We start from the raw sequence: 26,320 nt of genomic DNA, 5'->3' as shown, positions 1-26,320 counted from the left end.
TTTGATTTCGTAAGTGACTCTTGAATAACATGATTGCAATAGATCTTTTATGTTTGGATTCCGTTATGCGCATTCTTTAATGAAGTTGCAGATTACTTTTGTTTCCATACAAATATTTTATAATTAATTTTTAAATTATACGTTTTTTGCTTATGTTTTATTCTTTATAAATATAATTTTACAGATGCGGGGCCGAAAAGGAGGCCCTTTTGGAAGTTAACTTCTATTTAAATTACACGGGAGGAATTGTAAGGATCTTTTAAAAGAATTTATTTAGATCGACACATTTTTATCTTTTTACTCGGAGTTCTCTCTCTCTTTGTTCGGAGTGATATATATCAAACTTGTCGATATTTATATATACGTGTGTGTGCGCAATGATATTTCTAAATCTAAATTAAATCCTAATTAATTTCCTAATTCTTATCTTAATTTAGCCCATATTAACTTCATTCTAAAATGTCTTTTATTTCCTGATCTAATTCCACCTTTTTTATTTAATTAATGCAACAGAAGCTCTGTAAAATTGCTGAAATCGACAAGCTCCCTCACTCCGGGTGAAGGAATAAAAATGTGTCGATCTAAACAAATTCTTTTAAAAAGAGAGTAGGGGGCGAGTTATTCTTGATTGTTCGAGAAACTACTCTACACTGCTCCGAAAACTAAAAAAGGCCGGTTGTCTAAGTTGATATCAATTGTGTAGTTTGCCGTATAATCAGTCAGCGATGAATTCAATGGATCAGCGCGAGTGTTGAGCAAAGCTCAAGCGATTAGTGGATGGAGAATTGTGCCCTGGGCCATGTCTTGATTCAAGTATTGAAGCAACATCGAATCGTGTGTTGAATAGCCAGTCGTATAGTAATGAGTATGCAGTTGGATACAGGTAAAGCGAGGTGACTAGGGATTGCAATACCGGTATACCGAGATACCGAATACCGGTATTTTGAGACATTTGTACAATTTTGTAATACCGGTATTCACAAGTTTAAATACCGGTTTTTCGGTATTTACTAAAAATTTTTAAAATTGTCTCCACTATATGTTCAGGGAACGCCAACATGACAAATTAGCATACGTTTTTGTTTTTATGTCTCCCTGACGGGCGAAATAAATTAGCTAATGAATGGCTTAATTAATTGCTTAAATCTAAATGAGCGAAACATGGATTATCCCTGAAAGAAAATATTGTATCCATAACGTCTGATGGAGCAACAATTATGAAAAAAGTTGGAAAGTTGATTGGTGCAAATCAGCAGTTGTGCTATGTACATGGAATTCAATTAGGAGTAATAGGTGTATTATACCAAAAAAAAAAAAAAAAAAAAAAAGAAAGAACAGAAGAATCCAAATACTGTGGACATAGAAACTTCGGATTCCAACTTTGAAGAGAGTAAGAGTGAGAGTGATATTGACAATGAAGTAATGACAATGTAATTGTTGAAGAAGATATTGCTTAATGAGGATGAAATATTAACCTATCAAGAATGGCTTCCTATAATTTATAAGGTTCGAAAAATTGTTAAGATATTTAAACGTTCCTCTATAAAAAAGGATATATTACTAAAATATATACTACCTGAAAATAAAACAGAATATATGTTAATATTAGATTCTAAAACATGTTGGAACAGTCTACTCCTAATGATGGAACGATTTTTGAAACTGGGAAATCCAATCCAAAAAGCAATAATCGACTTAAACCTGTAAATAAATTTTTCAGATAGTGAATTCGACTTAATATACACAACTATATCAGCTCTACATACAATAAAACTGACTTTTGAGGCGTTATGTCGGAGAGATTCTAATTTATTAACAGCTAATGCGACAATAAATTTCATGTTGCAGTCACTGAAAGAACAACACACATCACTATCTAAAGAATTATATATTACATTGAAAAATCGCACAGAAGAAAGGCATACCGAAATAGAAAATGTCTTATGGTATTTAAATAATTATAATGATTTTAAAAATGAAAATGAAAAAGAAGAAAAGAAAAGAACCAATTCAAATCTGATTAAGTTTAGAGTAAATTTTCTTAAAACTTTTTACCCACAAACCTATCCACATTCAGTATTCGGTTCAATTATCGAAGATTATGATGTCACTACTGTCGATAGTGAAAAGGAATTGTCTTTTGAACAAAAATTAGAATTAGCGATAAATAAAAAAAATTTCAACGAACCAAAATACAATACAGAAATCAGCTATATCCAAAACCATCCGACTAGAAATCGATTTATTTTAAGATGAGGGATTAGAGGTAAATACTTGAAAAAAATATATCGCGCATTGCTAACAGCACCACCAACTAGCGTAGATGCCGAAAGAGCGTTTTCGATAGCTGGTAATTTTTACACAAAATTACTTTTCAGGCTTAATGACAGTACAATGGATGCATTATGTTTTTTTAAGATCACATTTCCAAAATTTGTAATAGTACCTCAGACTGAATAGTGATATTTACACTTTTTTTGTGATTTAACTAAATAAGATGTCCCTTTATTTTATTCTTTTTGTGATTCTTTATATACTGTTATAATTTATAGGCTACAAATTATTCTTTGTGATATTTACACTCTCTAATAAAACTGGCAAATAAAACAAAGAAACACCTGTGTTTTCTTTCTTTTTCTAAAATTTCTAGCACCGGTATTAAGATTTAAAAAATACCGAATACCGGTATTGAAATTTTGGTCCGGTATTGCAATCCCTAGAGGTGACAGTGGAGAATAGCAGGCGTTCGGAGAGACCTTAAGTGAATAACTACGTGGATGCATCCCCCTACTTTCTGTCTAGCCGCTTTGTGTGCTGTGGTTGTTGTTTACTACCAATTACTACTCCAGGGCTGCTGTTTGTTGTAAGTGTGCTGCTGTGCTTTGCTTGTGTAGGTCTCGGCTGTGTTTTGTCCTCTCTGCCTTTGCGTTGATAAACGTTGTTACTTGTTGACAGTGTTACATCCTACACCCACTACAAGCTAACCTGTTGACTTTACGGACATAGTGGAGAACAATATATATGTATAATATTTTTTTTGTTTGTTTAGTTATTACCTTTTTAGACAATGGGGAAGAGTAGGCACTGAAATTGGTGGGAAAAAAGTCGAAAGCTTTTATGATGATGTTGAAAGGGCAATCCATGCATTTAAAAAGTTATTCTATGAACAGACGGGAAACCGTTGGTGGAACCGAAAGAATTTTCAAAAGTATCCTGGCCGCAAGTATCCATTAGAACTTGATTTCGGGCAGGTAATAATTTATATTTACATTTTTATACACAGCAATAAACTAAACCATCGTATGCTACGCAACTAAAACCATCTGCAGTGCCGATCAACCGGAAAAAGATGGGGTTTTGATTAAAATAAATATTGTGATTAAAAGATGGGTTATATAAAATAAGATCATGCTTAGTCAATCGGTGTAATTTGTATTGCCGTAACTTGAATAAAAGTAAGAACTTATAGAACTTTGTCAAAGGTCAGAATATGCGGACAAGGTGATTAAATCAAAGCATTTCGAAAGCTGTAAGTGTTAAATATACAGGATTATTCAAAAAGAAGGTGCAGATTTAATATGAACGACAATTGATAAACACATACGATACATTATTTAATAAAGAAGAATAAAAAGTTATATTTTTGGGTTCTGATAATCTAGGTAAAAGCGGTGCTGTTGCATGTTCAAGAGAAAATGGCGATATCCAAGAAATATCATTAATACGCACCTATAATTACTAGATTATTAACAGCAAATCTGATAGGCTTTTTCCTGCTTCTTAAGCAAACGAAATGAAACAAATCGGAAGTCATAGAATTTCATTTATTGAAGTTTTCTACGTTAAGTGATCAAAATATTAGAAACGCACGTGATAAGATGGCAATCTACATTTAACTTTAATTATCCATGAATTATTTTAGTGTTGGCTAATTATTCTTCACAGAATTAACGAATAGTGACATAATGCTAATTCTTTACACAGCTAGGTGGCAAAAGTGTGGGATATTTACTAATAACTTGTCGTATATCTTTTTGCCTTGCGAAGTGCAGAAAATACACGTGGCATGGACTCAACAAGTCATTAGACCCCCCCCCCCCCGAAGAAATACTGAACCCTGCTGCCTCTAAAGACGTCCATAATTGCGAAAATATTGATAGTGCAGAATTTTGTGCACGAACTGACCTGTCTATCATGTCCAATAAATGTTCAATCGGATTTATATTGGGTGATCTAGGTAGCTAAATCATTCTCTGGAATTGTCCAGCTGTGTTGCACTGACATGAAACATTGTCATTCATAAAAATTCCATCATTGCTTGGATACATGAATAGCTGCAAGTGGTCTTCAAGTATCTGACCATAACCATTTGCAATCAATAATTGATTCATTTTTACTAGAGGACCCAGTCCTTTCCAATTAAAAATGGCCCACACCGTTATGGAGCCGTCACCAGCTTGCTCATTGCTTTGTTGGCAACTTTACTACATGGTTCAGAGAGGTCTGCGCCACATTCGAAACACTACCATCAGCTCATACCAACTGAAATGGTGACTCATCTGACTAAGCCACAGTTTTCCAGTCGTGTAGAGTATAACCGATATGATCACGATCCCAGGAGAGGCGCTGAAGGCGATGTCGTGCTATTAGTAAAGGCACTCGAGTCGGTCTTTTGCTGCCATACCCCATTAAAGCTAAATTTCGCACACTCTCCTAATGGATACATCCCACATTGATTTCTGCAGTTATTTCAAGCAGTGTTGCGTGTCTGTTAACACCTACAGATCTACGCATACGTTGCTGGTCTTGGACATTAAGCCCAGACGGCCGGCCACTGCGTTGTTCATGGTGGGAGATTATGCCTGAATTTAGATATTCTCGGCAAATTTTTACATTGTGGACCTTGGAATGTTAAATTTCTGAATGATCTTCGAAGTGAAGTGCCTCATGAGTCCAACTCAATTACCATTCCGCTTTCAAAGATTGTTTATTTGCCTCATACGGTCATAATCACGTCGAAAACCTTTTCACATGAATCACTTGAATACAAATGAAATCTTTGCCAATGCATTGTCCATTTATAAATTTTTTACGCGATATTACTGTCATTTGTATATTTGCAGATTGCTGTACCTACCGTAACTTTCGTCACTTCAGTGTATTTACTCAGATTCAGAATTCGCAAGAGTGCAAGTGATTTTCCCCCGCTTCTCCCACAAAAAATACTAAATATATTGTCTAGTGTATTAGTTTGCAAACAATTGAAGCTACAAGCGGCTGTGCAATATCATTACATTAAAGGCACCGGATGAGTTCAGAATTCTGATCAGTTTCTTAAGAAAGTGTTTAAATTCTTAATTACAATTTTCAGTAAGTACTTTATCTGTTTATGGTTTTCAGCAATATCATATCATTTACACTTTGTCTGGCTAACGATTTTGTTGTTTCCAAGCACGAAATAAAGAGAGTGGTTTCACTGAAATTTTTTTGCGTATTCTCCAATAAACGAGAATCCTTTGTCCCTTATAATTATCCCTTTCCCTCACACATAAAATTGTGGACTTTTGGTAGGGTTGCGAATGCTTCTCATTGCATTGGCGGGGCTTGGTGGTAAGGTCTCGGTTTTGGAACCGAAGGGTTTCAGGTTCGAAACATAATTCCACCGAAGAGCCGTCGTGTAAACAGGTCCGTCCGTAACTAAATCCGTTGGGGCCAAACATACTCCCGCTGGTGTGGTACGGAAGTTTGAAGAAGGGGGGTGGGGCGATGCCAACTTAGGTGCCGTTCCCGTCATCTGATTGCGGTTCAAAATTACCAGGTCCGTTCCAAAAGAGCCCTGGTGTTGCTTTAAAACGTTTAGTTTTTAGTTTAGTTTAATTAAACTAAACTAATTGCATTGGCAAACATTTACGAAATATAGATCTTTGGCGTAAATCTAACTTGTGAATATGCATTTTAAACACTTTTTTACCGACCGAATCAAACAAAATATTGGCAGAAAATTACAATTGTAGTCACAAAATCTCATGCCGTATTTCATTTATTTAAATTATTACATTTATGAGTTATTGCGTTTACGTGCACGCGAGAGTAAGCCCGACAGATGGTCAATTTTTTGTCGATTTGATACAAAATGTGTTAAGATTCTACATTTTAGATGTCAAATTTATGAACCAAATTTTATTCGTCTAGTTCTCTATATTTTGTAGCTATCAGATTCACTTGTGGCTGGGGAGTTGAATAAGTAGAGTTTTCTCAAATGAATTTCATTCAAAATATTGTAGAAATCACTCTACAAATATCGTATACGTTAGTTATATAAACGTCCCGTTTTAAAGCAACACTAGGACTATGTGGGGACGGACCTCGTCATTTTAAGCCGTGGTCAGATGACGAAGACGACACCTGAGCTGGCACTCCCCTCTCCAAACTTCCACACCACATCAGAAGGAGAACGTTTGGCTCCCGAAGGATTTGGCGTGCACCAGACCCGCTTGCACGACGGTTCTTCGGTGGGATCCGATTTTGAACCTGAAACCATCAGGTTTCAAAGTCGAGACCTTACTACCAGGTCACCGCGGCCCCACAAATATGGTATAAAGATCGCATACAAAATTTCATTTATGTAGCGCAAAGTTTGCGTATTCACAGACAGGTGCGTTTTTTGAATTCAGGTAGGCCTCAAACGTGACGATTCGTTAAAATCTGGAGTTCCAATTTTTTGATACCTACCACAATTTCTTTTTACTTCGTTTAAGAGAAAGCAAAAACGAATTATGATGGAACCCATTGCAGTGGAGTTATTTTTCATATTTTTTTTTATTCAGATCTGTTTTCAAACAGAGAAGATAACAATGAATTTAATTTGCTTTGTAGGAATTTATACAGAGATGACTGAGAAATAAAAACTGATAGCAAATATTAATTATCAACCATTCATTAACTATAAAGCCCTTATTCCAAGCCAATCAATGGCGTTATCGAACAAGAGTTGCCAGTTGATTGGCTAGTTTTTCATCGGGGTAGTCATCGAAATAGTCTCAAATCTCCTAAGATATTGATACTCAAATTTTCATAATTTTTATACTTTCAGAAATAGAAAAGGAATATTTAGCAGTGTAATTAGCTGGACGGGACAGTGAAACTGAATCAAAATTTAGATTTTCGATTTTTTTCGCTAATGTATTTACTGAATTTTTGAAATTTTAAGGAGTTAATTGGGGTCGAGTCTCAAAAGTCTGAACCAAAATTAGATGGAGAAATCACTGTAAGAACTTCTCCCTCTAACGTGGCTACGTTTTTGAAACAAAATCCCATTTGTACAAAGTGGCGCTTTCAAACCATAACTGTTTTTTACATTTCAACTGTTAACTGTAACTGTTTTTTACATTTTTTTAAAAAAAATTCTGATTTTAACATTTTCCTTAATTTACAGGATAGCCCAGAGGTGCAGCAGAAGCTGAAGCCAGGAGAAAACTCGAGATTATCAAAACCAGTAAAAGAACTGGTTTGTTTAATTTTTGATGAAGATGTATTGATGAATACTATGATCGAGTTTGAGGTAAAATATTTTTAAATCTTGCAAGCAGTGCTTGACGTCAGATATTCCCTTCGTATATTTCCGCTCTTGCATATTTAAAATAGAGAAAGTCGGATCAATATTTTCTATTTCTTCTTGTATTAAAAAGAATATATTGGAAATAATTTTCGCATATGTTTGAATTCTGGAAATTATTGACAGAACAACTTTTGCTAATGTTTCCTTCTTTTTTTTCTTTTCTTTTTTTTCTTATCGAGAGAACTAATATGTTCAAAATTTTTAGAGCTATTCAGTTACATTTTTCATTGATGTTAAGTATGTTTCAAACTCAATGTATGTTTCAATTATGTATGTTAGAAATTATTTTATTTGAAAAAAAAAATTGTTTACAATAATTTTTATTTTATATTAAAATACAAGTGGCCATAAAATAACTTCACCTGTTTGGCGGCCTCTACACCTAAAACGAATGAGCGAAATGAAACCACAATTCATATACAGACTGTGAAAAGCATGGAAAGATGAATTCCCCCCCCCCAAGAAATAGTACCAGAAGTGAAATAATGGTGCTTCTGTCACGTAAGAACGAGGAAATTTGCATATCGAGATAGATTACGTAAAATTCTTAGTGCATGCGTGACAGCAGCGCCATGCATTCCTTGTAAAATGTGAAAAGCAAATGATCTGCTAGCAGTTCGTTCTTGACTGTTGTCTGTGATTGGCTGTTGATGTGTGCTTAAAATGGGCCCTACCTTACAGCAGTATGCTTTACTGGTGAAACTGTTCTACATCAGACAGTGTAAGGGCCGTGTCTGCTCTTATGAAAATCTGCATGTCTGTAAACAGAAAATAAGACGGGCATAAGCAACCAAATTTGGCGAATATCTATTTTAGAGGATGGGAATATGCACTTTGGAACCATTTTTTGGAAATTTTAATTAAAAATTGATATTTTAGTCGTTTTGCAAGCTAATTCCGGAAGAAATCGAACAAAATTCATTTTTACATCACTTAAAATATATTTAATATTTGTTAGTGTTATTAATTTAATTATTATGCAAATTTAACTGTTATGCAGATTTTTTAATTTGTTTAATTTTTATTGCTAGATTTCATTGTTATACTGAAATTAAAAACATTTAACTGTTTCGTCAAATATTTGATAGAGCGGTTTTTCCCCCCATTGTCATAAACAAAGGGGGGAAAAAGATTTCGTGTAACTGATTTTACAATAAAAAAAATTATTATACCTGGTGAGTCAGGACTGCGGTAACCTGGTGGTAAGGTCTCTACTTTGGAACCGGAGGGTTTCGGGTTCGAGACCCGCTTCCACCGAAGAACCACAGTGTAAGCGTGTCTGTTGCATGCTAAATCCTTTGGGACTAAACGTCCTATCGCTGATGTGGCGTGAAATTCCGGAGAGGGGGTGCAAGCTCAGGTGTCATCCTCGTCATCTTAAAATTCTGAGGTCCGTCCCAAAATAAACCTAGCTTTGCTTTAAAATAAGACGTTAATATAACTAAACTAAAGCCGGAAAAGTTAGTAGATAGATGAACAGGGCACTATGATGTCATGGGACTTGACTCCATTAGGATGGTCCATAACCAATGAATAAAGGCAATGTTTTATTTATTGAATATTGCGTTACTGTCTATCACAATTCGATTCCTAAGAATTTTATTTTGAGAGACTCACGACTATTAAATTATGCATAAGATATTTTATTGAAGCGACATTCCAAGGGAGTCAGCTGATCACCAAAGGCAACTAGTACGAAATAAGAAAATGAGTGGAATAAACATTTGCAAATGGATAACATGTCATCTAAAATATAAGATATACTTGTTGGATGAAATTGATTAACGAGTATATTATCTATCTATTCTTATGAATGAGTAACGGTTATGTTATCCCAATGTAAATATGTATCAAATATTGGACACCGATAAATTGGAAGAGATTGAAATTCAAATTTAATTTTTTTTTCATTATATAACTACCCAGCATGCCACTTGTACAATACCCCCCCCCCCAAAAAAAATTAATACGAAAATATACAACGATCATACTGTGAAAATATACGAGAAAATCAAGAGGAAAACACCTATTAGCATCCATCAGCTGATAGATATCAACTCGCAGAAATGAAAGAGGACTTCATTTTCTATATTTCTGATCGTATGACAGAGCATTTACAGAAATATCGTTAACTACTGTGGAAAGGGTATCTCATCTGACATTGGAATTTCCGAATGGAAGACGACACATTGAACATTTGGTAGCCGTTACTCAGAGACCAGGTTATGTAGTATCACTCTGCCAGCTGTATAACCAGTAGTGTCCATTTAAATTATAAACTATAGTAGCGATTGCCTATTTGAGTGGCGGTTAATGGAGTAATTGAACTCAAAAGTTCTTCACCTCCGCACCTAACAATACTGTGGTAAAATAGCATAACAATTACTGCTACATGGTTGAAGTAGTAGTTATAAATTTATTTTGATCTGTTGCGAGCAAAGGGCATTTATAGATGCTCGTTCATTTGCGAATTATTAGTTTTCGAAGTCATTTAGGACTCCTGAATCATCTGTAATTAATATGAAACTTTTTTTTAATCTTTCATTTTTCGCGATATAGCTTCTTTGAAAAAGATACGGATTTCAAAGGAGTAATGCAATTGAAATTCGATGCCTTCTTATAGATGACGAGTTTTATTTTTTTATTATGTTTTTCTGCGCTTTTTATTATTTCTAAACATTTGGAAATTCCAGATTGATCTGAAGAAAATGCCACTTGGCAAGATTTCTGAAAAACAAATCGCTATGGCGTATGGAATTCTCGGAGAAGCCCAACAGGTAATTTTAAGAAACTACATATTTATTATCATATTCTTCCATTATTTTTAATATTATTCGAGTCTCTTTTGAAATGCCTTAATAAAATGATTCAAACGATATCTATCATTAATTACATAGACGATTTAAGAAAATTAAGAAAGTAATAACCTTAATTTTATAAATGATATAAAATTATTTTTAAAAATGAAATAAAGTTATTAATAGTTTCTGTGATACTTAACCAACAGATGTTTGTTTTCAGATATGCACATTTCCGAAGCCCTAATATTTTTGAGGCATGCATTGAAAATATCCATAAAGAAGATATACTTTTTTAGTTTAGCAAATACAATAACATTGAAGTGTAAATGCGTTACAGTGTGATACCTAGCCATTATGTCTTTTAGTCGATTCGTCTGCTCGTATGAAATTGTTACAACCATTAGAATATGGCTGGTCTAACAAACATATCATCAAGATGTCTTTCTATCTCTTGAAAGCCTCCAATATAAGCATTCGAAAAACTTTAAAATATTCCAGGGTGGAGTATCAGCAAGTGCCACTCTCTTTTTCTTGTCTTTATTTAACTTACAATTTATAAATAACATGATAAAGAAATGATAATTTAATGTATTAAAATGTATTATACACTGTCTGATAGTATGTATTTGCACATCCATGCAAATGTGGATATCTGCGGTCCTGATCTGCGTCCCGTATTTTGTGCTTAAATATCTTGTAGTAAACAGCATTGGTATTAGTCGCATGCAAGATGCTACGAAATGCAGAGCTATCTGACTTCGAGAAAGTCGTAGATACCGGATATCATAGAAATGGCTGATACTTAAAAGGACATATCCAGTGAGTTAAACATTTCAAAATCGACATGGCTTTTGTGATTAGGAAATGGAAGGTGAGTGGTGATTGTCGGAATGTGCTTCGACTCGGCAGAACCACGAAACTAAGAGGCAGAGACCGAAGAGTGCTGTTCAAAGAAATTCGGAAAATCGCACCAAAACAATGACCCACATACTTCAAAAGTTTCAAAAAGCACCCTGGACTGTTTTTTCGATAAATACCATCCTTAAGGGTGCACATTTGCTTAGTTTCCATGGTCGTGCTGCCGCCCATAAGCTTTTGATTCCAAAATCCAATAGCGCGTCTCGGTTGAGATGGTGCAAGGCAGTCGAAATTAGACCATAGACGAGTGAAACAAGTTCTCTGGAGTGTTGAATCAAGGTTCAATCTCGACCAATCAGATGGTAGAGTCTGGATTTGGTGTATGCATGGATAACGCCTTTTGCCAGAATGCATTATGCCTACAGTAAAGTTAGGCGGAGATGGAATTATGGTCCGAGGATGTTTCTCGTAGTATGGACTGGGACCCTTGATCCCAATACATATTAATCTCAACGCAAATTCCAACTACACTATTCTAGACAACAATGTGCTTCCTACACTGTGGCAGTTTTACGGGTTCGATCATTGTTATTTCTAGGATCATAATGCCACTTGTCATGTTGTGAGGTCCACCATGGATTGATATGACGACAGCAGGGTAAACCGATTGGACTGGCCTGTGCAGAGTCCGAACTTGAATCCTATAGAAAACCTCTGGAATGAGTTGGATGTTTGAATGAAGGGGTGCAATAACCGTCCAAAATCGGTGGAAGAACTTATGTGTTCTCCAAGCCGAGTGGAAGAAAATACCATTGTCTATCTGCCAAATACTTGAGGAAAACATGGCCGGAGGGTTAAGGCTGTAATTGCCTCAGGTAGAGGCTCTATTCACCTATTGGACATGAATAAATTATGTTTATCTCTTTTATCACAGGTGTCCAATTACTTATTGGTAGGTAATATATTTATATGCGGATATCTTCCACGCAGTCGAATATGCGAGGTAATGTAAAAGTTTCAGTGTAAATTGTTTAACGATGTAAGAACACAGAAACAAACCACAATCATGTAGGAATGTATGCCTTCTTTCTGTATGCATTGTGAGCGAGAAGTAAAAACAATAAATACTCTTTCAAGGATCTAAAATATATTTGAATAAAAAAGTTGACTATTGCCTCGAACCATTAAGCAGCTAAAAATGAGTAGGTGAAACAATTCTGCATATATCGTTTCGTTAAAAAACAAAACAGTTCGTAAAACCAAACCACCAATCACCGTTTTTTTTTCTCAATACAATCCCGATAAAACTTACTTTTTTTGTTGAAATTTTCAAGGATTTTTATTTATTTTATTATATATTAAGAGTTAATAATATAAAGAAAAATCCTATCCAACAAATGTACGACTTATCACTACAGACGGATAAAAATCTCATACAGCTCTCTCAATATAGAATGACCTCTCTTTTTTTGTGGATGCGCTAAAAGTGCATTATCTCTCAATATAATGATGGTAATCTAACTAGCATTTTAACAAGGGATATTCAGATTTAATTTGTGCCCTGAAGAATTTATTTCACGGCATCATAAATGGATGTTGCAAGTGAAAATTTCACAATTAGCGCATATTTCAATACATAAAGGGTGCCTTAATAATTGTTTGTAGAAGGTCATGTTTCCATTCAGTCGGTGAAATGGTTTATTTATAAATCCTTAAATGTTTAATTAAAAATGAAATTTCGCTAGACACCATGACCAGTTGTTTGTTTAATATATTAATGGCATTAATATAGTAATGCAAACCAACTTTGACGGACTATATCTTTTAACACCAATTGAAAGAGCTGTTTAAAGGATAATTGTATCGTAAATTCTAGAGATTTCTAATTGATTAACTATCTCGCAAATTGGTCAAATGAATTGAAGAAATTTTTTTTCATTTACTAAGGGTGGAAGATACGTTAAAAGTTATATTTTGCGATATTTCTAACCTTTAAAGACATAATTTGTGATATTTTCAGCCTTTAAAGACATATCTAAAATAATACAATTTCAAATAAAGCAAAAATTGGTGGTATCGGTTTGGTGATTGGGCATGAAAGATTCTGATTTTTTTTTTTTTTTTTTTTTTTCCCCCATTTGGTATCTGCACGGAAGTAATGTTTTTGAAATTTCACTCAAAAGTGAGGGAGCGGGGTGAAGAAAGATGGCCATATCTAAAAGTCATGTACTTTCATTTGGAATAAAATAAACTGACGAAATCAGTATAATAATTGAGGCTGGGGAACTGGTTGTTTGGTATTTTTATTATTTTAAATAAGTACACTTTCGAACATTCGGCCTAATGTGGCGTAAGAACAAGAGGCCGGATTACAAAAAAGCCGGAATTCTATGAACTCATTTCTTTGCCCACCGATACCAGAAGACAAAGTTTTTATTCCAAAACTCATCTGTTATAATACGTATTTTTTTCACTTCTTATTGAGCATCAAGCCCTCCATTGCTCGCAAGCCACGTAGAATGTGAACGATGCCCGGTAAAACATAGAAGCAGTAGCTAACGTATGAGTTAAAATAGAAGGCTCTGTACGGAAGGAAGTTTATATGTTTATATATTGCATTGCAATAATTTATTAGAGAAAAAGTAGTAAAAGTAAGGAATATAAACTGTTCACACTTTAACCTATACACTTCACTGTAGCATACTTAAAAAAACATTAAGCATACCCCAAGAACAATTTACGAAACCTGTACATACTATGCAGTTACATTCAAAAACAGCGGCAACCATTGAGGTCCCTTACACAGTGACGAAACAATGAACAACGAGAAGAGTTCTGTTCTGTCCCTGTCACAATTTGCATTTTACACACGATACATAGGAGGATCGTGGGACGCCTGCTTCCAATGCCTTGGCAATATTGTCTATGAAATGCCTTGCCTTCCTCAATTAATTACGATTAAGTAAACTAGGTTGGTCAAAGCCAGATACTCGGGTGGGTACTGTATGTATATATATATATATATATATATATATATATATATATATATATATATATATATATATATATATATATTATAATAAGCTAATATAAATTAGAATTCTTCAATAGTTTATTTAAAGTTCAGATTTACAAATACTAATATATCAATTAACATCTATAATCTATCCTTTACTTCTAATGTGTATACTTAATGAAGATTTTATGACAAACTTACGTTATCTATTTCATCTCTTTGTCTATATACTTATAATAAAGCTCAATGTGTGTGTGTTTGTTGGCGCTCTACAGGCCAGGTCATTTGACATACAGCTATCAAATTTGGTACATGTATACCTTAGAGGTCGGGAATGTGCACCTGGGGTCCCTTCTTTTGAAATTTTAATTAGAATTTTAATTATTAATTAAAAACTAACTTTTCCGCCAAAAAAATCTTCAATTTTCCCCACCGCCAAATGAGTAAGCCTTCAGTTTTTTTTCTCAAAACAGTAATGAGGCCAGGGTTAACATTTTTCGGAGGATTATTTCAAACGATTCTGTTTATTTTCTTAATGTTTGATGCATTTAAAATTAAACATTGTTAATTAATCCATGTTTCAGATTCATTCTGAAGTACTTTTGAATTAAAATAACACAGAGTAAAGGAAATTAAAAATGTATAATCTGCATAGCGTTACATCAACTGGCGTAGAAAAATTCACGCATTTGCGTTACCGTAACTGGCGAAGAAAATTCACGCATGCGCATTGTGTTCTGATTGTTGACATGACAACCATTATCAACGGATGATTTAAATTATTTTTAGGTTAGTTGCGTGCTTTTGTAAGTAAATTGTATTTATGTTAGTTATATATTTTTTGTATATGCTTATAGTTTTAAGTACATCGTTTTTTAACCTGTTTTCAATTATTTAAATTATTTTTAGGTTAGTTGCATGCTTTTGTAATTAAATTGTATTTATGTTAGTTATATATATTTTTTGTATATGCTTATAGTTTTAAGTACATCGTTTTTTAAGTAGTATTTTTAAATCTGTTTTCGATCGATTATTTTAAACGATTCATTTTATTTTCTTAGTATTTGATGCATTTAAAATTAAACATTGTTAATTGATCAATCTGTTCATGATAAATCTGAGAAAATTTTGTTGACAAATTCTTGAGATATTACATAAATTAAGAAATATATTCTTTAGTGCCCATAAAGTTTAAACGCTCAGTGACTCTATTATCAGTAATCATATTATTAAAAAAAATGCTTTGTTTCAGTAAAAAGTATTATTATATTAATTGCAGATTAATCATTTACACTTTAATTTAAAGCATAAATTCTACGAGGGGTAACGGAAAATTAGAGAGATACATATCACGTTATGACTGAAGGCCTTTATAATATTATGAGTGAATTATATGACTATCAAAATTTGAAATTTTAAAATATTTTGCTGAAGAATCTATTAAAGTTGGAATTGCGTAAGATATTTAATGGTACGATCGGAGTTTAACCTCCTGCTTGTCTCAATTTTTAAAAATCGCCAACAACGGCCTTGCGAGATGTTTAAAAGCAAAGGAGCAGATGTTCAATTATAGTGCATAATAAAGATTCCCAACTTTGGTGCGTTATCGCAACTTGGCGAAGAAGGGGGTTAAACTCCGGTTCAACCTATTTAATTATTAAAATTTAAACGAACATTAAGATTGGCGAACCGGCTGGTAGCCAAAGGCGGCTAGTATATAATAAATTTGTTTTTGTAATATACAATTGTGTTTGTTCTTATAATCCATCTCACTTTTTTTTTCCAAAGATCTTTTAATGTAATGTAAACTGCGATTTAAGGAGTATTTTACAAAATAATATACTATGTCATAGATTCTGGCAAGAGGTGGGAGCAAATCCAAAATAACTGAAGTCTCGAATCGATTCTTCACCTTAATTCCTCATAACTTTGGATTGAAGAAGCCGCCTTTATTGGACAACGAATCTATAATAAACGTACGTACTTAGTTTTTTTTTTTTTTTTTTTTTTTTTTTGCGAAAGGAAGCAAAAAAAAAAAAAAAAGAATGTATATAAATTAATACTTTTATGATTTTTTTTGTTTAATTTTATTTGTTATTTCATGTCATTAATAGCAAAAATAAATTAGCTCTTTTCTGTTGTATCTCCAAATTAGCATTTATTATTTATTTTCTTTTGAAAGTTTTGGCTCAGACTGTTTGGCTCCTAGCAAATACTTCCTATTTATTTCCGAAGAACTTATGATCCATGTATTACAGGGGTGGGCATTAAGTCGATCGTGATCGACCGGTGGACCACCAAGACATTTGGGAGTGACCGCCTTACTTAAGATGGACATAATAAAAGAAACCAATTGTTACTTTCATGTGTTAACCATTTGGAATGTTAATGTGGAAGATATAACTGAAAATATAAATTATATTTTCTTTTTAACTCTTTAGGAAAACGAATATCTCTTCAAAATTTATATATTTTAAATATCTCCTTCAAAATGACATAATTTTAAAGGCACATAGTTCAAAACCTAAGAATAAATTTTGGAATCAAAAGAACAAAGTAAAGTATCCCAATTTTAAAAAAGGTTCCATATCATTTAATGTCGTTCTTTGGCTGTACCTACATGTGTGAAACTGCATTTTTAATGAGGCGTATGATTAAGACGACATATCGTTTCCGTCTCACAGACGTCCACGTAGAATCCAGTTCAAGATTAGCAGTTAGTAATTATATACAGAGACATTCAAGATGGGTGGACAGTATAAAGACTACGACAACTAGTTTTAGATGAAAATGATTTATTTTTAATTGTTTTATATTATTATATTTGTGGCTATTATTATTTTTTGTCGTTATGTAATCAAGCACATAATCCGTATTTATTATTAAGTTGTAATAAATACTGTAGAACTATTTTTTTATCTTACCACATCTATGCCATAGGGTGGACCGCAACAACTTGAAAGAATTACAAGTAGCCAGTACCCTGGAAAAGTCTTCCCACCCCTTATGTTTTAGATTAGTAAATAGATTTAATTCATTGATTATAAGAAGTGAATTATGTTATTAATGTCATATCATCTTTTAAATTATTTGAAGAGGGAAAAAACAAACAATTTGAAATACTCTTTCAGCAAATAATATGTTACTCAAAGTTTTTTTTTTTCAATTTATTTATAGAATTATTTATTTATAAAATTTCCTTCATAAAGAATAATTTTATAATAGAAAATATTTTGAAAAATATGCATTCGAATTTATGAATGGAGTAAATGTGCTTCTATTTTCAGAACAAAATTGAAATGTTGGACTCCCTCTTACAAATCGAGATAGCCTACAGCATTATTAAGGGAGACGGGGAGGATGAAGACCCTATTGATGTCCATTATAGAAATCTGAAAGCGGATATCGAAATTGTAGAAAAGGACACAGATGAGTACTTGCTAATCGAAATATACCTTAAGAACACTCATGCGCCAACCCATAGCCAATACGGTTTAGATATTATAGAGGTATTCTACACTTCTTTGTCTTACCTATCATCTAATTTTTAAATAAAGCTGTATTAATTATAATTCGTGATTTATTATACTTAATGGCGAAATTTTTAAAAATAATAATGCGTTGATCTGAAATTTTTTATGAAGCATTTCTTTCTTTATAATATATACGTAACTGGAACTAAAATTTCATTCAAATTATGTTAAAAATGAAAAACCTTAATTTTTTTTAATTTATGCATTTTTACTTTCTTGTAGAATATATAGAGCAATTATTATAATCATCAAAAAATTCGAACTGAAGATTTTGACGAATTTTCATGTTTCAGACCTCCCAGAGTTTGAAAAATACATTTTTGAAAAATGTCCGTTAGTTTGTCACAAAAATATCGCAAAAACGCTTTGAGTTAGACGGATGAAATGTGGTACACCGCCTGTACGCCAAATGTGTAGATTTCTATCAAATATTGAGCAAAATTCGTTCAAAGAAAGTCTACGCCCGGTTGTTCGAATATAGTTAACACAATGGCAGCAAAATGAAGAGAGCTAGATAGATAAGATTTGTTACACAGATTTAATATCTACAATGAAGACACCAAATTTTGAGCTAAAGAAAGCAAGGTATGACCGTCTGTCGTTTTGTATTGTCGTCAGAAAAGTGTAAACTAGATAATTTAAGACAGCAATGATTTAAATATATCAAGCGACCACGGTGGACTGTCGTAAGATCTCAGCTTCGGAACCGCTGGGTTTCAGATTCGAGACCCGATTCCACAGAAGAGCCGTCGGTGCACAGTTCTTCCATCGGGTTGCATCGGTGCACGTTGAATCCGTCGGGGCCAAACGTCCTCCTGTTGGTGTGGTGTGAACGATTGGAGAGAGGAGGTGCCAGCTCAGGTGTCTTTCTCGTCATCTGGCTGCGGTTCAGAATGAAGAGGTCCATCCCAAAATAGCCCTAGTGTTGCTTTAAAACGGGATGTTAATATAATCAAAACTACAACTTAAATTTAGTTTAGATATTTATGGCTGCAAGTGTAATTTTGTGTTAAAGTTTGGTTTCAATCGGTATGTAAAAGTGCCTCTCAAAAACAAATTTGATTTTCATCTACTATTAACTGCATGCCAGAGATCGTCAATTACAAGATCGGTTCTGTAAAAATGCTAAATTCACGCCAAAGGTTAATGTTTCGTAACAACAATATATTTTTCACTATGCATTTAGAATTTTTTAAATGATTGTCCTCATCCATTTAATAAATATTTGAGCCTCATTACGTGATTTTTTTTTTCTGTTTTTAAATTTCAGGCATTCAGAATAAACCGACACGGCGAGAGTGAAAAGTACAACAAATTCAAGAACCTGCATAACAAGAAACTTCTTTGGCATGGCTCCAGGCTGACTAATTTTGTGGGAATTTTGTCTCAGGGCCTGCGTATAGCTCCACCAGAAGCCCCAAGTGTAAGCAAATATGTCGCATCCCACATTAATCGAATACTTAGAGTCTATAATGTTATAATCAATTAATATTTTTTATACTTTTAAGCAGCTATAATATCAGGTTGGGGAAAAAGAAATCCCTTATTTTTAAGACTTTATCTAACAAGTTTCGGATTACCAATCTTGATCAAATATGCACCATTTTGTTCTACAATTTGTTGCTCTTTTAAAAGTAGCTCCATAATGCCTCTCTCGTAGAAGTCTTGGTCCCTATTGGCGAAAAACTCTAAGAATTGATTTTCACAATCTTCTCTTGATGCCAATTTCTTATCACTAAGGCAGTTTTGCAATGCAAGAAAAACATGGTAATCGCTTAGTGCCAGATCCGGACTATATGGTGGATGCATTAAAACTTCCCAACCAAGCTCCAGGAGTTTCTGGTGAGTCACTATAGGCGAGTATGGCCTGGCGTTGTCCTGATGGAACCCAAGACCTTTCCTTTTGACCAATTCTGAACGTTTCTAGTCAATCACTAACTTTGAGTTCAGTTGTTGACAGTAGAGATCCGAAATTAGAGTTTGGCCCTATGGAAGCAGCTCGTAATAAATTATTCCTTTACAGTCCCGCAAAATGCACAGCAGAATCTTCCTGGCCATTACATCTAGTTTGGCCATCGTTTGAGCTGCTTCACCGAGCATTGACCACGATCGTTTTCTCACAATGCTGTCTTATGGGACCCATTTCTCATCCCGAGCCACCATCCGTTTAAGAAAGGGGTCGATTTCATTTCGTTTGCAAAGGTTTCCCAGATGGGAATTCGATCCATCATGTTTGTGTGTGTGTTAATTAATGTGGAAACTAAACAGCAAGCTTTTTTTTCAATCCAGCTTTGTGCAAATGGTTTAAAACTGTTTTATGGTCGGTCTTTAGTTTCTAGGCGGTGCTACGACTGCTAACATGCCGGTCAACTTCGAATATTTCTGAGATTTTATTGGCATGACGGGCCTACCAGTGAGAGGTGCATATTTAACATCAAAAATACCTAAATGGAATCGACGAAATCAAAATTGCACGTAATTGGCTGTTATAGTATCAGCATCATAAGCATTATTCCCAATTTCAGCTCCCCGGTTTGAATTTTCGCCTTTATCAAAGAAAAACTTTAAAATGTGCCGAACTTTCTCTTTGTTGACTTCCATTTTTAACACCCTGTAACTCACAACTGAAAGGACCAAACAAATAAAAGAAAAATAATTTTTTAGTGCGAATTGTCGCCTTTTGAATCCTACGAGCATAAATCCGTGATTGTTTGATTAATACTTTACGAGAAACAGCCATCTCCCGAAAAAATAATGGATTTCTTTTTCCTCAATCTAATAATACTAAAATAGGTAATATTTTCAATGAAATATTACTATGTCAATCAATTTGTCAATTAAAATTGCATTTAAAAAGTTCTAAGTGAGAAATAAATGTGAGGTAAACAAATTAACTGCGCATTCAAAAATAAATAGTGATTTTGATTTTTAAATAAAAAAATTTCACATGCCTTAAAACAAATTTTTCTGAATTTTTTTTATAGTTACCCGTTGGTATTTAAAGGTTTCCAAATAAGTCCATTCGCAATCACGTGATACATATAAAATGCGTTTATCCAATTAATTTCAGCATGCATCTTGAATTTAAAAATTCTTAATTAGATGTATTATTTGAATTAATAATTTGTTTTTATTATCTGAATAATGTAGCTTTTGCATTGGAACTTTAATTAGCATTGATTTTATCTTTTCAACTGAATTTTTTTTAATATCGACATTTATTTATGTCAACAGTACGCGACTATTTTAATAAATTTATGCTTGTTAAAATTATTAAAATAGTTCAGTGCAAGATATTTAAACGTTTTAGAATTTAGAATATTAGTTAAATTATTTCTTAGCTTTTTATTATGCTTGTTAATAAATACATTTACCTAATGGGAGAAACTGCACGCCAATGAAGGGTAGGCTATTAAAGGGTTGGCTGTGGATTTAAATGCCTTTTTATGGAATTTTTATTATTATATTCCTTTCTATTACTCGTGATCATTATGGTGAAGTTTGAAAAATGTTTTCACATTGTGTTTTAACGGCAAAACTCGAAAGGGTGACTTTTTCTTTTCTTTTTTTCTTTAAATTTTATCCACAACCTCAACACAGCAGAAATTATTAAATGTCAGAAGTGCATGTGCATTAAGTCATACAATAAAGTTCCAGAAACACTGGTACACCAATCTAGAGCCCCACGAGCACACAGAAGTGCCGCAACACGGCTTGGCAGTGTACAGTATCTTCACAAATTCGTTGATTCAACGAATTTGTGAAGAGACTGTAGAGACAGTTCACAACATGATTCCTGCAGGACAGTCCACTATGTCATGGGAGTGCGAGGTGGTGGATCCCAGATATGCTCGATAATGCTCATGTCAGGGGAATTAAATGGCCAAGAGAGGGGACGAAATTCAGAAGAGTGCTCCCTAGCCACTCGGTATTGTGGGGGAATGGTCGTACGCGAAAATCCACATTTCATCGCTACTTCGGAAATGCTGTGCCCCACCTCTCGTGCACCGACAGCTAGTCCCTGTCGAAAATCACTTAAATCTTAATGACCTGCCATTGTAACAGCAAAAGTCTACGTATTAGCCTTCTCAGAGACCTTTTGTTAAATATGCACATTGTCGACCGCATTGCGTTACGCTGATTGGTTGAACACCTCCGTTATTTGCACACGACCTGCCATACCAGTTTTTCTTGCTCTTCAGTATACAATTATGTGACTGTGGAGCTATTTGAACTAACTCTAATTATTTGCGCCATTTTATCATTGAAAGTTTTTGTTTGCCTTAAAAAGTGAACATAAAAATGATATCTGACTAAATAAATACTAATTTTTAGATTTAACAGAGGAAAAAAAATTATAATTCTTCTTTTAGACTGGTTACATGTTTGGAAAAGGCGTCTATTTTGCTGATATGGTGTCTAAAAGCGCCAATTATTGCAGAACAAGGGACTCCATTGGTTTATTGCTTCTATGTGAAGTGGCTTTAGGAAATATGTAAGAACCTGGTTTTTGTCCACTATTGGTATAAATTTTTTTTATTATACCGTAAAATTATTATCAGTGTTTTGAAACTGTCTTCTTTTTATTCCACTTAGGTACCAAAAAACTAGCAGCGAGTACATTGAGAAGTTACCTGAAGGAAAACATAGTACCTTAGGTAATGACAATTCATTTTATTCAATCGTATAATTAAATATGAGATATTGTAAAACTGAAATAGATCGTGAAGTGGCAAATATTGAAAATCACTAAAATATTGTACATAAAAAACAAAATCATAAAATATTAAATTAATAAATAATTTTAAAAAATCTAAAAGTGAAAGCCATTGCTTATTTTTATAACAGATCGTTCGACGGGTTCTAATAAATTTCAGTGATAGTTTATTAAACCAACAGATTTCAAAAAAGACCAAACGATATTGACTCATATTATTGGGTTTATCTTAGAAGAAATGATCGCTCATGGAATGTTTGTGAATTATTAATTGGGTCAAAAATATTAATTATTGTGAGTTGACCGTTTGAAGTATTATTTATTTTGTAATAGTATTTGTTTTATAATTTTTTATTTATTTTTTACTTTATATATACTTTGATGAACATTTTGGAATATTAGGAGGATATTAATTTTGAACTGTGAATGAATTATGGAGAACCTTACATTAATGGACGAAACAAACCAACTGAAAAAAGGGGGGGGGGAAACTAGGAAATTTTTTCTTATATATTCACTACATTTATTATTGATTATAGCCGGTGATAAAATGTGCAAACGTGCACAAATATATTTACAATGAAAGCTTTACATTACATAAAATGCAGTGATTACTGGATGACTGAATTCACTGATTTTGATTTATTAATTATTAAGTTATCGCTTAAAAAACATAATTCGTTCCCTAATTTTATTCTTAATGCGAAACATTTTTTTCAACAGAAATCAATTAAATTGGGCAATGCGTTCTATTCTGAAAAAAAAAAAAAATTCAAACAAATTTATTATAATGTAATTTATTATTTATAATGCATACTTTTTTACATAAAAATTATGTAAAGATATGTCTATAGCTAAGCTTCAAAATCTGGTGAATATGTGATATAGGATTACCATTAAATAAATTTTGCAGCGCTCATAGCTACTGCTATACCAGGCCGATGTTTCTCAGCATACGATGCAATCATTTTCGAAGATTCTCCCACCTCACTTATTTCACGGAAGATTGTTGCATCCATTATTTCTTCCCTGCCTGACGAAATCTCCGCTGCAGCTTTTTACTGTGACATAGCATGCAGCTCCATAAGCTTTTATGTTCTGGCTGTATTCTTCCACCCATATCGATATCATGGGGTTGCCCGGATAGTGTAGCTTCATAATCTTGACCAAAAACAAAATATCATCTATTAATGTTTCACAAGTACGTGGTCACACTCCTCGGAGTCACGTTCGGCAACACTATCCGGGCAACACTTTTATACATGACTGATACGAGCCAATTCAGCATGTGACAGCACAATTCATTCATGCTGTCTCCTCGCCACTCGTTCTGCGAAACATCGGTAGTTAAACGAGTCACTTTTTTACATTTTGTATTGCTCGTTTTGCGAATCTCTTATGCGAAAAGCTAGTTAGGTAAGATTAACTCTACATAAAGGAATTCGATTGTTGCATTCGATGATGGCTTGCTGCATTTGCCACATGCAATTTTTAAAAATGGTATCATAGATGAAAAAAAAAAAAAATAGTTGCATGAATTTAAGACTGTGATTATTGGTGGACGTTCCTAGACTTGAGTATGGTAAGATTAAGGAAAAGAAAGAAGCTTTCCTACTATCCAAAAATGGACTTAACAAAGACTTATCATATAAATTTAAATTCATTTTAGAAAGCATATTGTGTATAAGAAATTGATATAACGAAGAAATTAAGAAATTTTAATAAGATGGCACAGCTAAGTGATATGCGGAAAACTGTATCTTTGATATCTGGCGACAGCAATCAAAAATATATGTAATATTTTAGTGCTGTTTTCATGTTTTATAATTAGTAATATTTTAGGCTTCCTAAATGGAGATTTAGTAACAAATAGTTAATATGCACTTTTACATATGGGACGGCTATCAACAGAGGCAGAAGAAGTCGGAAGTAACCATTTGTCTTATATAAAACCAAACTATGCACAAACTTTTAGAGAGAATATAACAATATATTCAAAATAATGGTTAATATAGGAATGAGTCGAATAATATTTGACATAAATTTTAATCAACTAATACTATAAAAATTACATCCAGAAAATAAACATGGGGTTGCCGCATGCACGCAAAGGAACTGCACACCGACTGAAGCAAACTTTGGTAAAGTTTATTTTTCGGTGTGAGGAGTTGCCAGAATGTTCTCCAAATTGCCAAAGGCAGAGATCTGCCATCTTATTTGGCGACAATTCTGGCGATTAGAAAGAATTCTCGTTACATTTACTATTATTATTTATTATTTGGAGTCACTCTTATCTGCTTTCAAAGCAGTGAAGGAAGTCTATAATTTAAAAAAAAATTAGACAAGCTATTATTTCATAATATGGCAATAATAAGACAAAAAATAGTGAACAATAATATGATAATAGAAAACTGACAATTTGATCTGATGTACTTAAAATGACAATATCGACAAAAATAATTCTTGCTCTAATCTTTTATCCATTCCCTTAAATGCAATATTAAATTTTAATTTAGATACTATTTACATTCTTATTTGTAGTCATTAATAATCATTACACAGATGAAATGTGTTGATAATCTAAACTAATAACAAATACATATGCGTCTCTATTCATGCTGGTACTCTACGGGCTAGACCATTTGACATACAACTACGAAATTTAGCACATAAAAACTTGAAAAATGGAAATGTTCAACTCGAAATGTTTTTTTTTTGTTGTTGTTGCAGTTTTAATTAGAAGTTTAATGAATTAAAAATTAAGCAACATTTGGGGATTTCTCTGCAATAACTTCCAAAAATATCATAGCACAAAAATGACTTTCATAAAATTTCAAAATGCAACAAAGGGTTTTTTTAATTATACCAATTTAACAATCGTACAAATTTTTTCAAAATTTTCGCAATTTTTTTATTAAAAAAAATATTTTTTTGAATATTTTTTTAAATATTTTTTTAACAATAGATTACGTTTTTGTCTTGTAAAGTCAAACTATTATCATTGCCTTGTCAAATATTTAAAATCTATCAAATTTTATATTTCCTTCTATTTTTGAAAGCCAAAGGAGAAGGATTTTATTTAATACCTGTGTAGTTTACAAGACGAATAAAAAAAAGGAAGCTAAACCATAAAAGTTAGATGATAGGTGAATCAGATTTTTACATTTTTAATAGTGCTATAATATCCTTGGAATTGGTTTCCATTTGAAAAATTTATGTACACAATGATAAATAATTAAAATAACACTAGTTTATTGTTTGGCAATCAGGAGAGCAAAAAGTTATATTTAAATGATTTGACTGACATTAAATTTAACCAATACCCCTGGCAAGCCAACCTATCTTTAAAAGTGAGTAGTATTACATAATAATGCCATACGCTATAAAAAATGCAACATATTTTTTTCATACAATTTCACTTGTGTCATAGAAAATAAATGTTTGTCGGTTGTTTGCCAAATACATACTAGCTAACAGGTGTTAATATTTCAAATACATACTAGCTAACAGGTGTTAATATTTCATGAGTGCAATGGATGTGCTACAATAAAATTCTGTATATTAGAACAAACATCATAAAGGAATATTTTCTGCTAAAATTAATAAATTTGAAAAAAAATATTCACCTATGCATTAAAAAATAACATTTATTTTTAGGTATGGGTACTACAATACCAGATCCGATGGAAAAATTTTATATTGGTGATGTCGAAGTACCTTATGGAACACCAGTGCGGAGAACAGATATTTCAAATAGTCAACTCCAATATAACGAGT

General features: G+C 33.1%; 1 protein-coding gene across 2 annotated transcripts in view; it reads left to right on the top strand.

The window, feature by feature from the left end:
- Window positions 1-26,320, top strand: part of LOC129983696 (poly [ADP-ribose] polymerase 1-like) — a 71,774-nt gene that overhangs the window by 44,208 nt on the left and 1,246 nt on the right. For both annotated transcript variants that reach the window (XM_056093282.1, XM_056093281.1), the window contains 9 exons: window positions 3,050-3,251; window positions 7,436-7,561; window positions 10,312-10,395; window positions 16,147-16,269; window positions 17,581-17,802; window positions 19,097-19,249; window positions 22,200-22,321; window positions 22,423-22,484; window positions 26,201-26,318. In XM_056093282.1, the coding sequence (XP_055949257.1) occupies window positions 3,050-3,251; window positions 7,436-7,561; window positions 10,312-10,395; window positions 16,147-16,269; window positions 17,581-17,802; window positions 19,097-19,249; window positions 22,200-22,321; window positions 22,423-22,484; window positions 26,201-26,318 (1,212 nt within the window). The remainder of the gene's footprint in view (window positions 1-3,049; window positions 3,252-7,435; window positions 7,562-10,311; window positions 10,396-16,146; window positions 16,270-17,580; window positions 17,803-19,096; window positions 19,250-22,199; window positions 22,322-22,422; window positions 22,485-26,200; window positions 26,319-26,320) is intronic.

The sequence above is a fragment of the Argiope bruennichi genome, chromosome 9, assembly GCF_947563725.1.
Source record: "Argiope bruennichi chromosome 9, qqArgBrue1.1, whole genome shotgun sequence".
NCBI classification, from domain to species: Eukaryota; Metazoa; Arthropoda; class Arachnida; order Araneae; family Araneidae; genus Argiope; species Argiope bruennichi.
The sequence above is the reverse complement of the archived record's forward strand: the minus strand, read 5'-3'. Positions and strand labels throughout refer to the sequence as shown.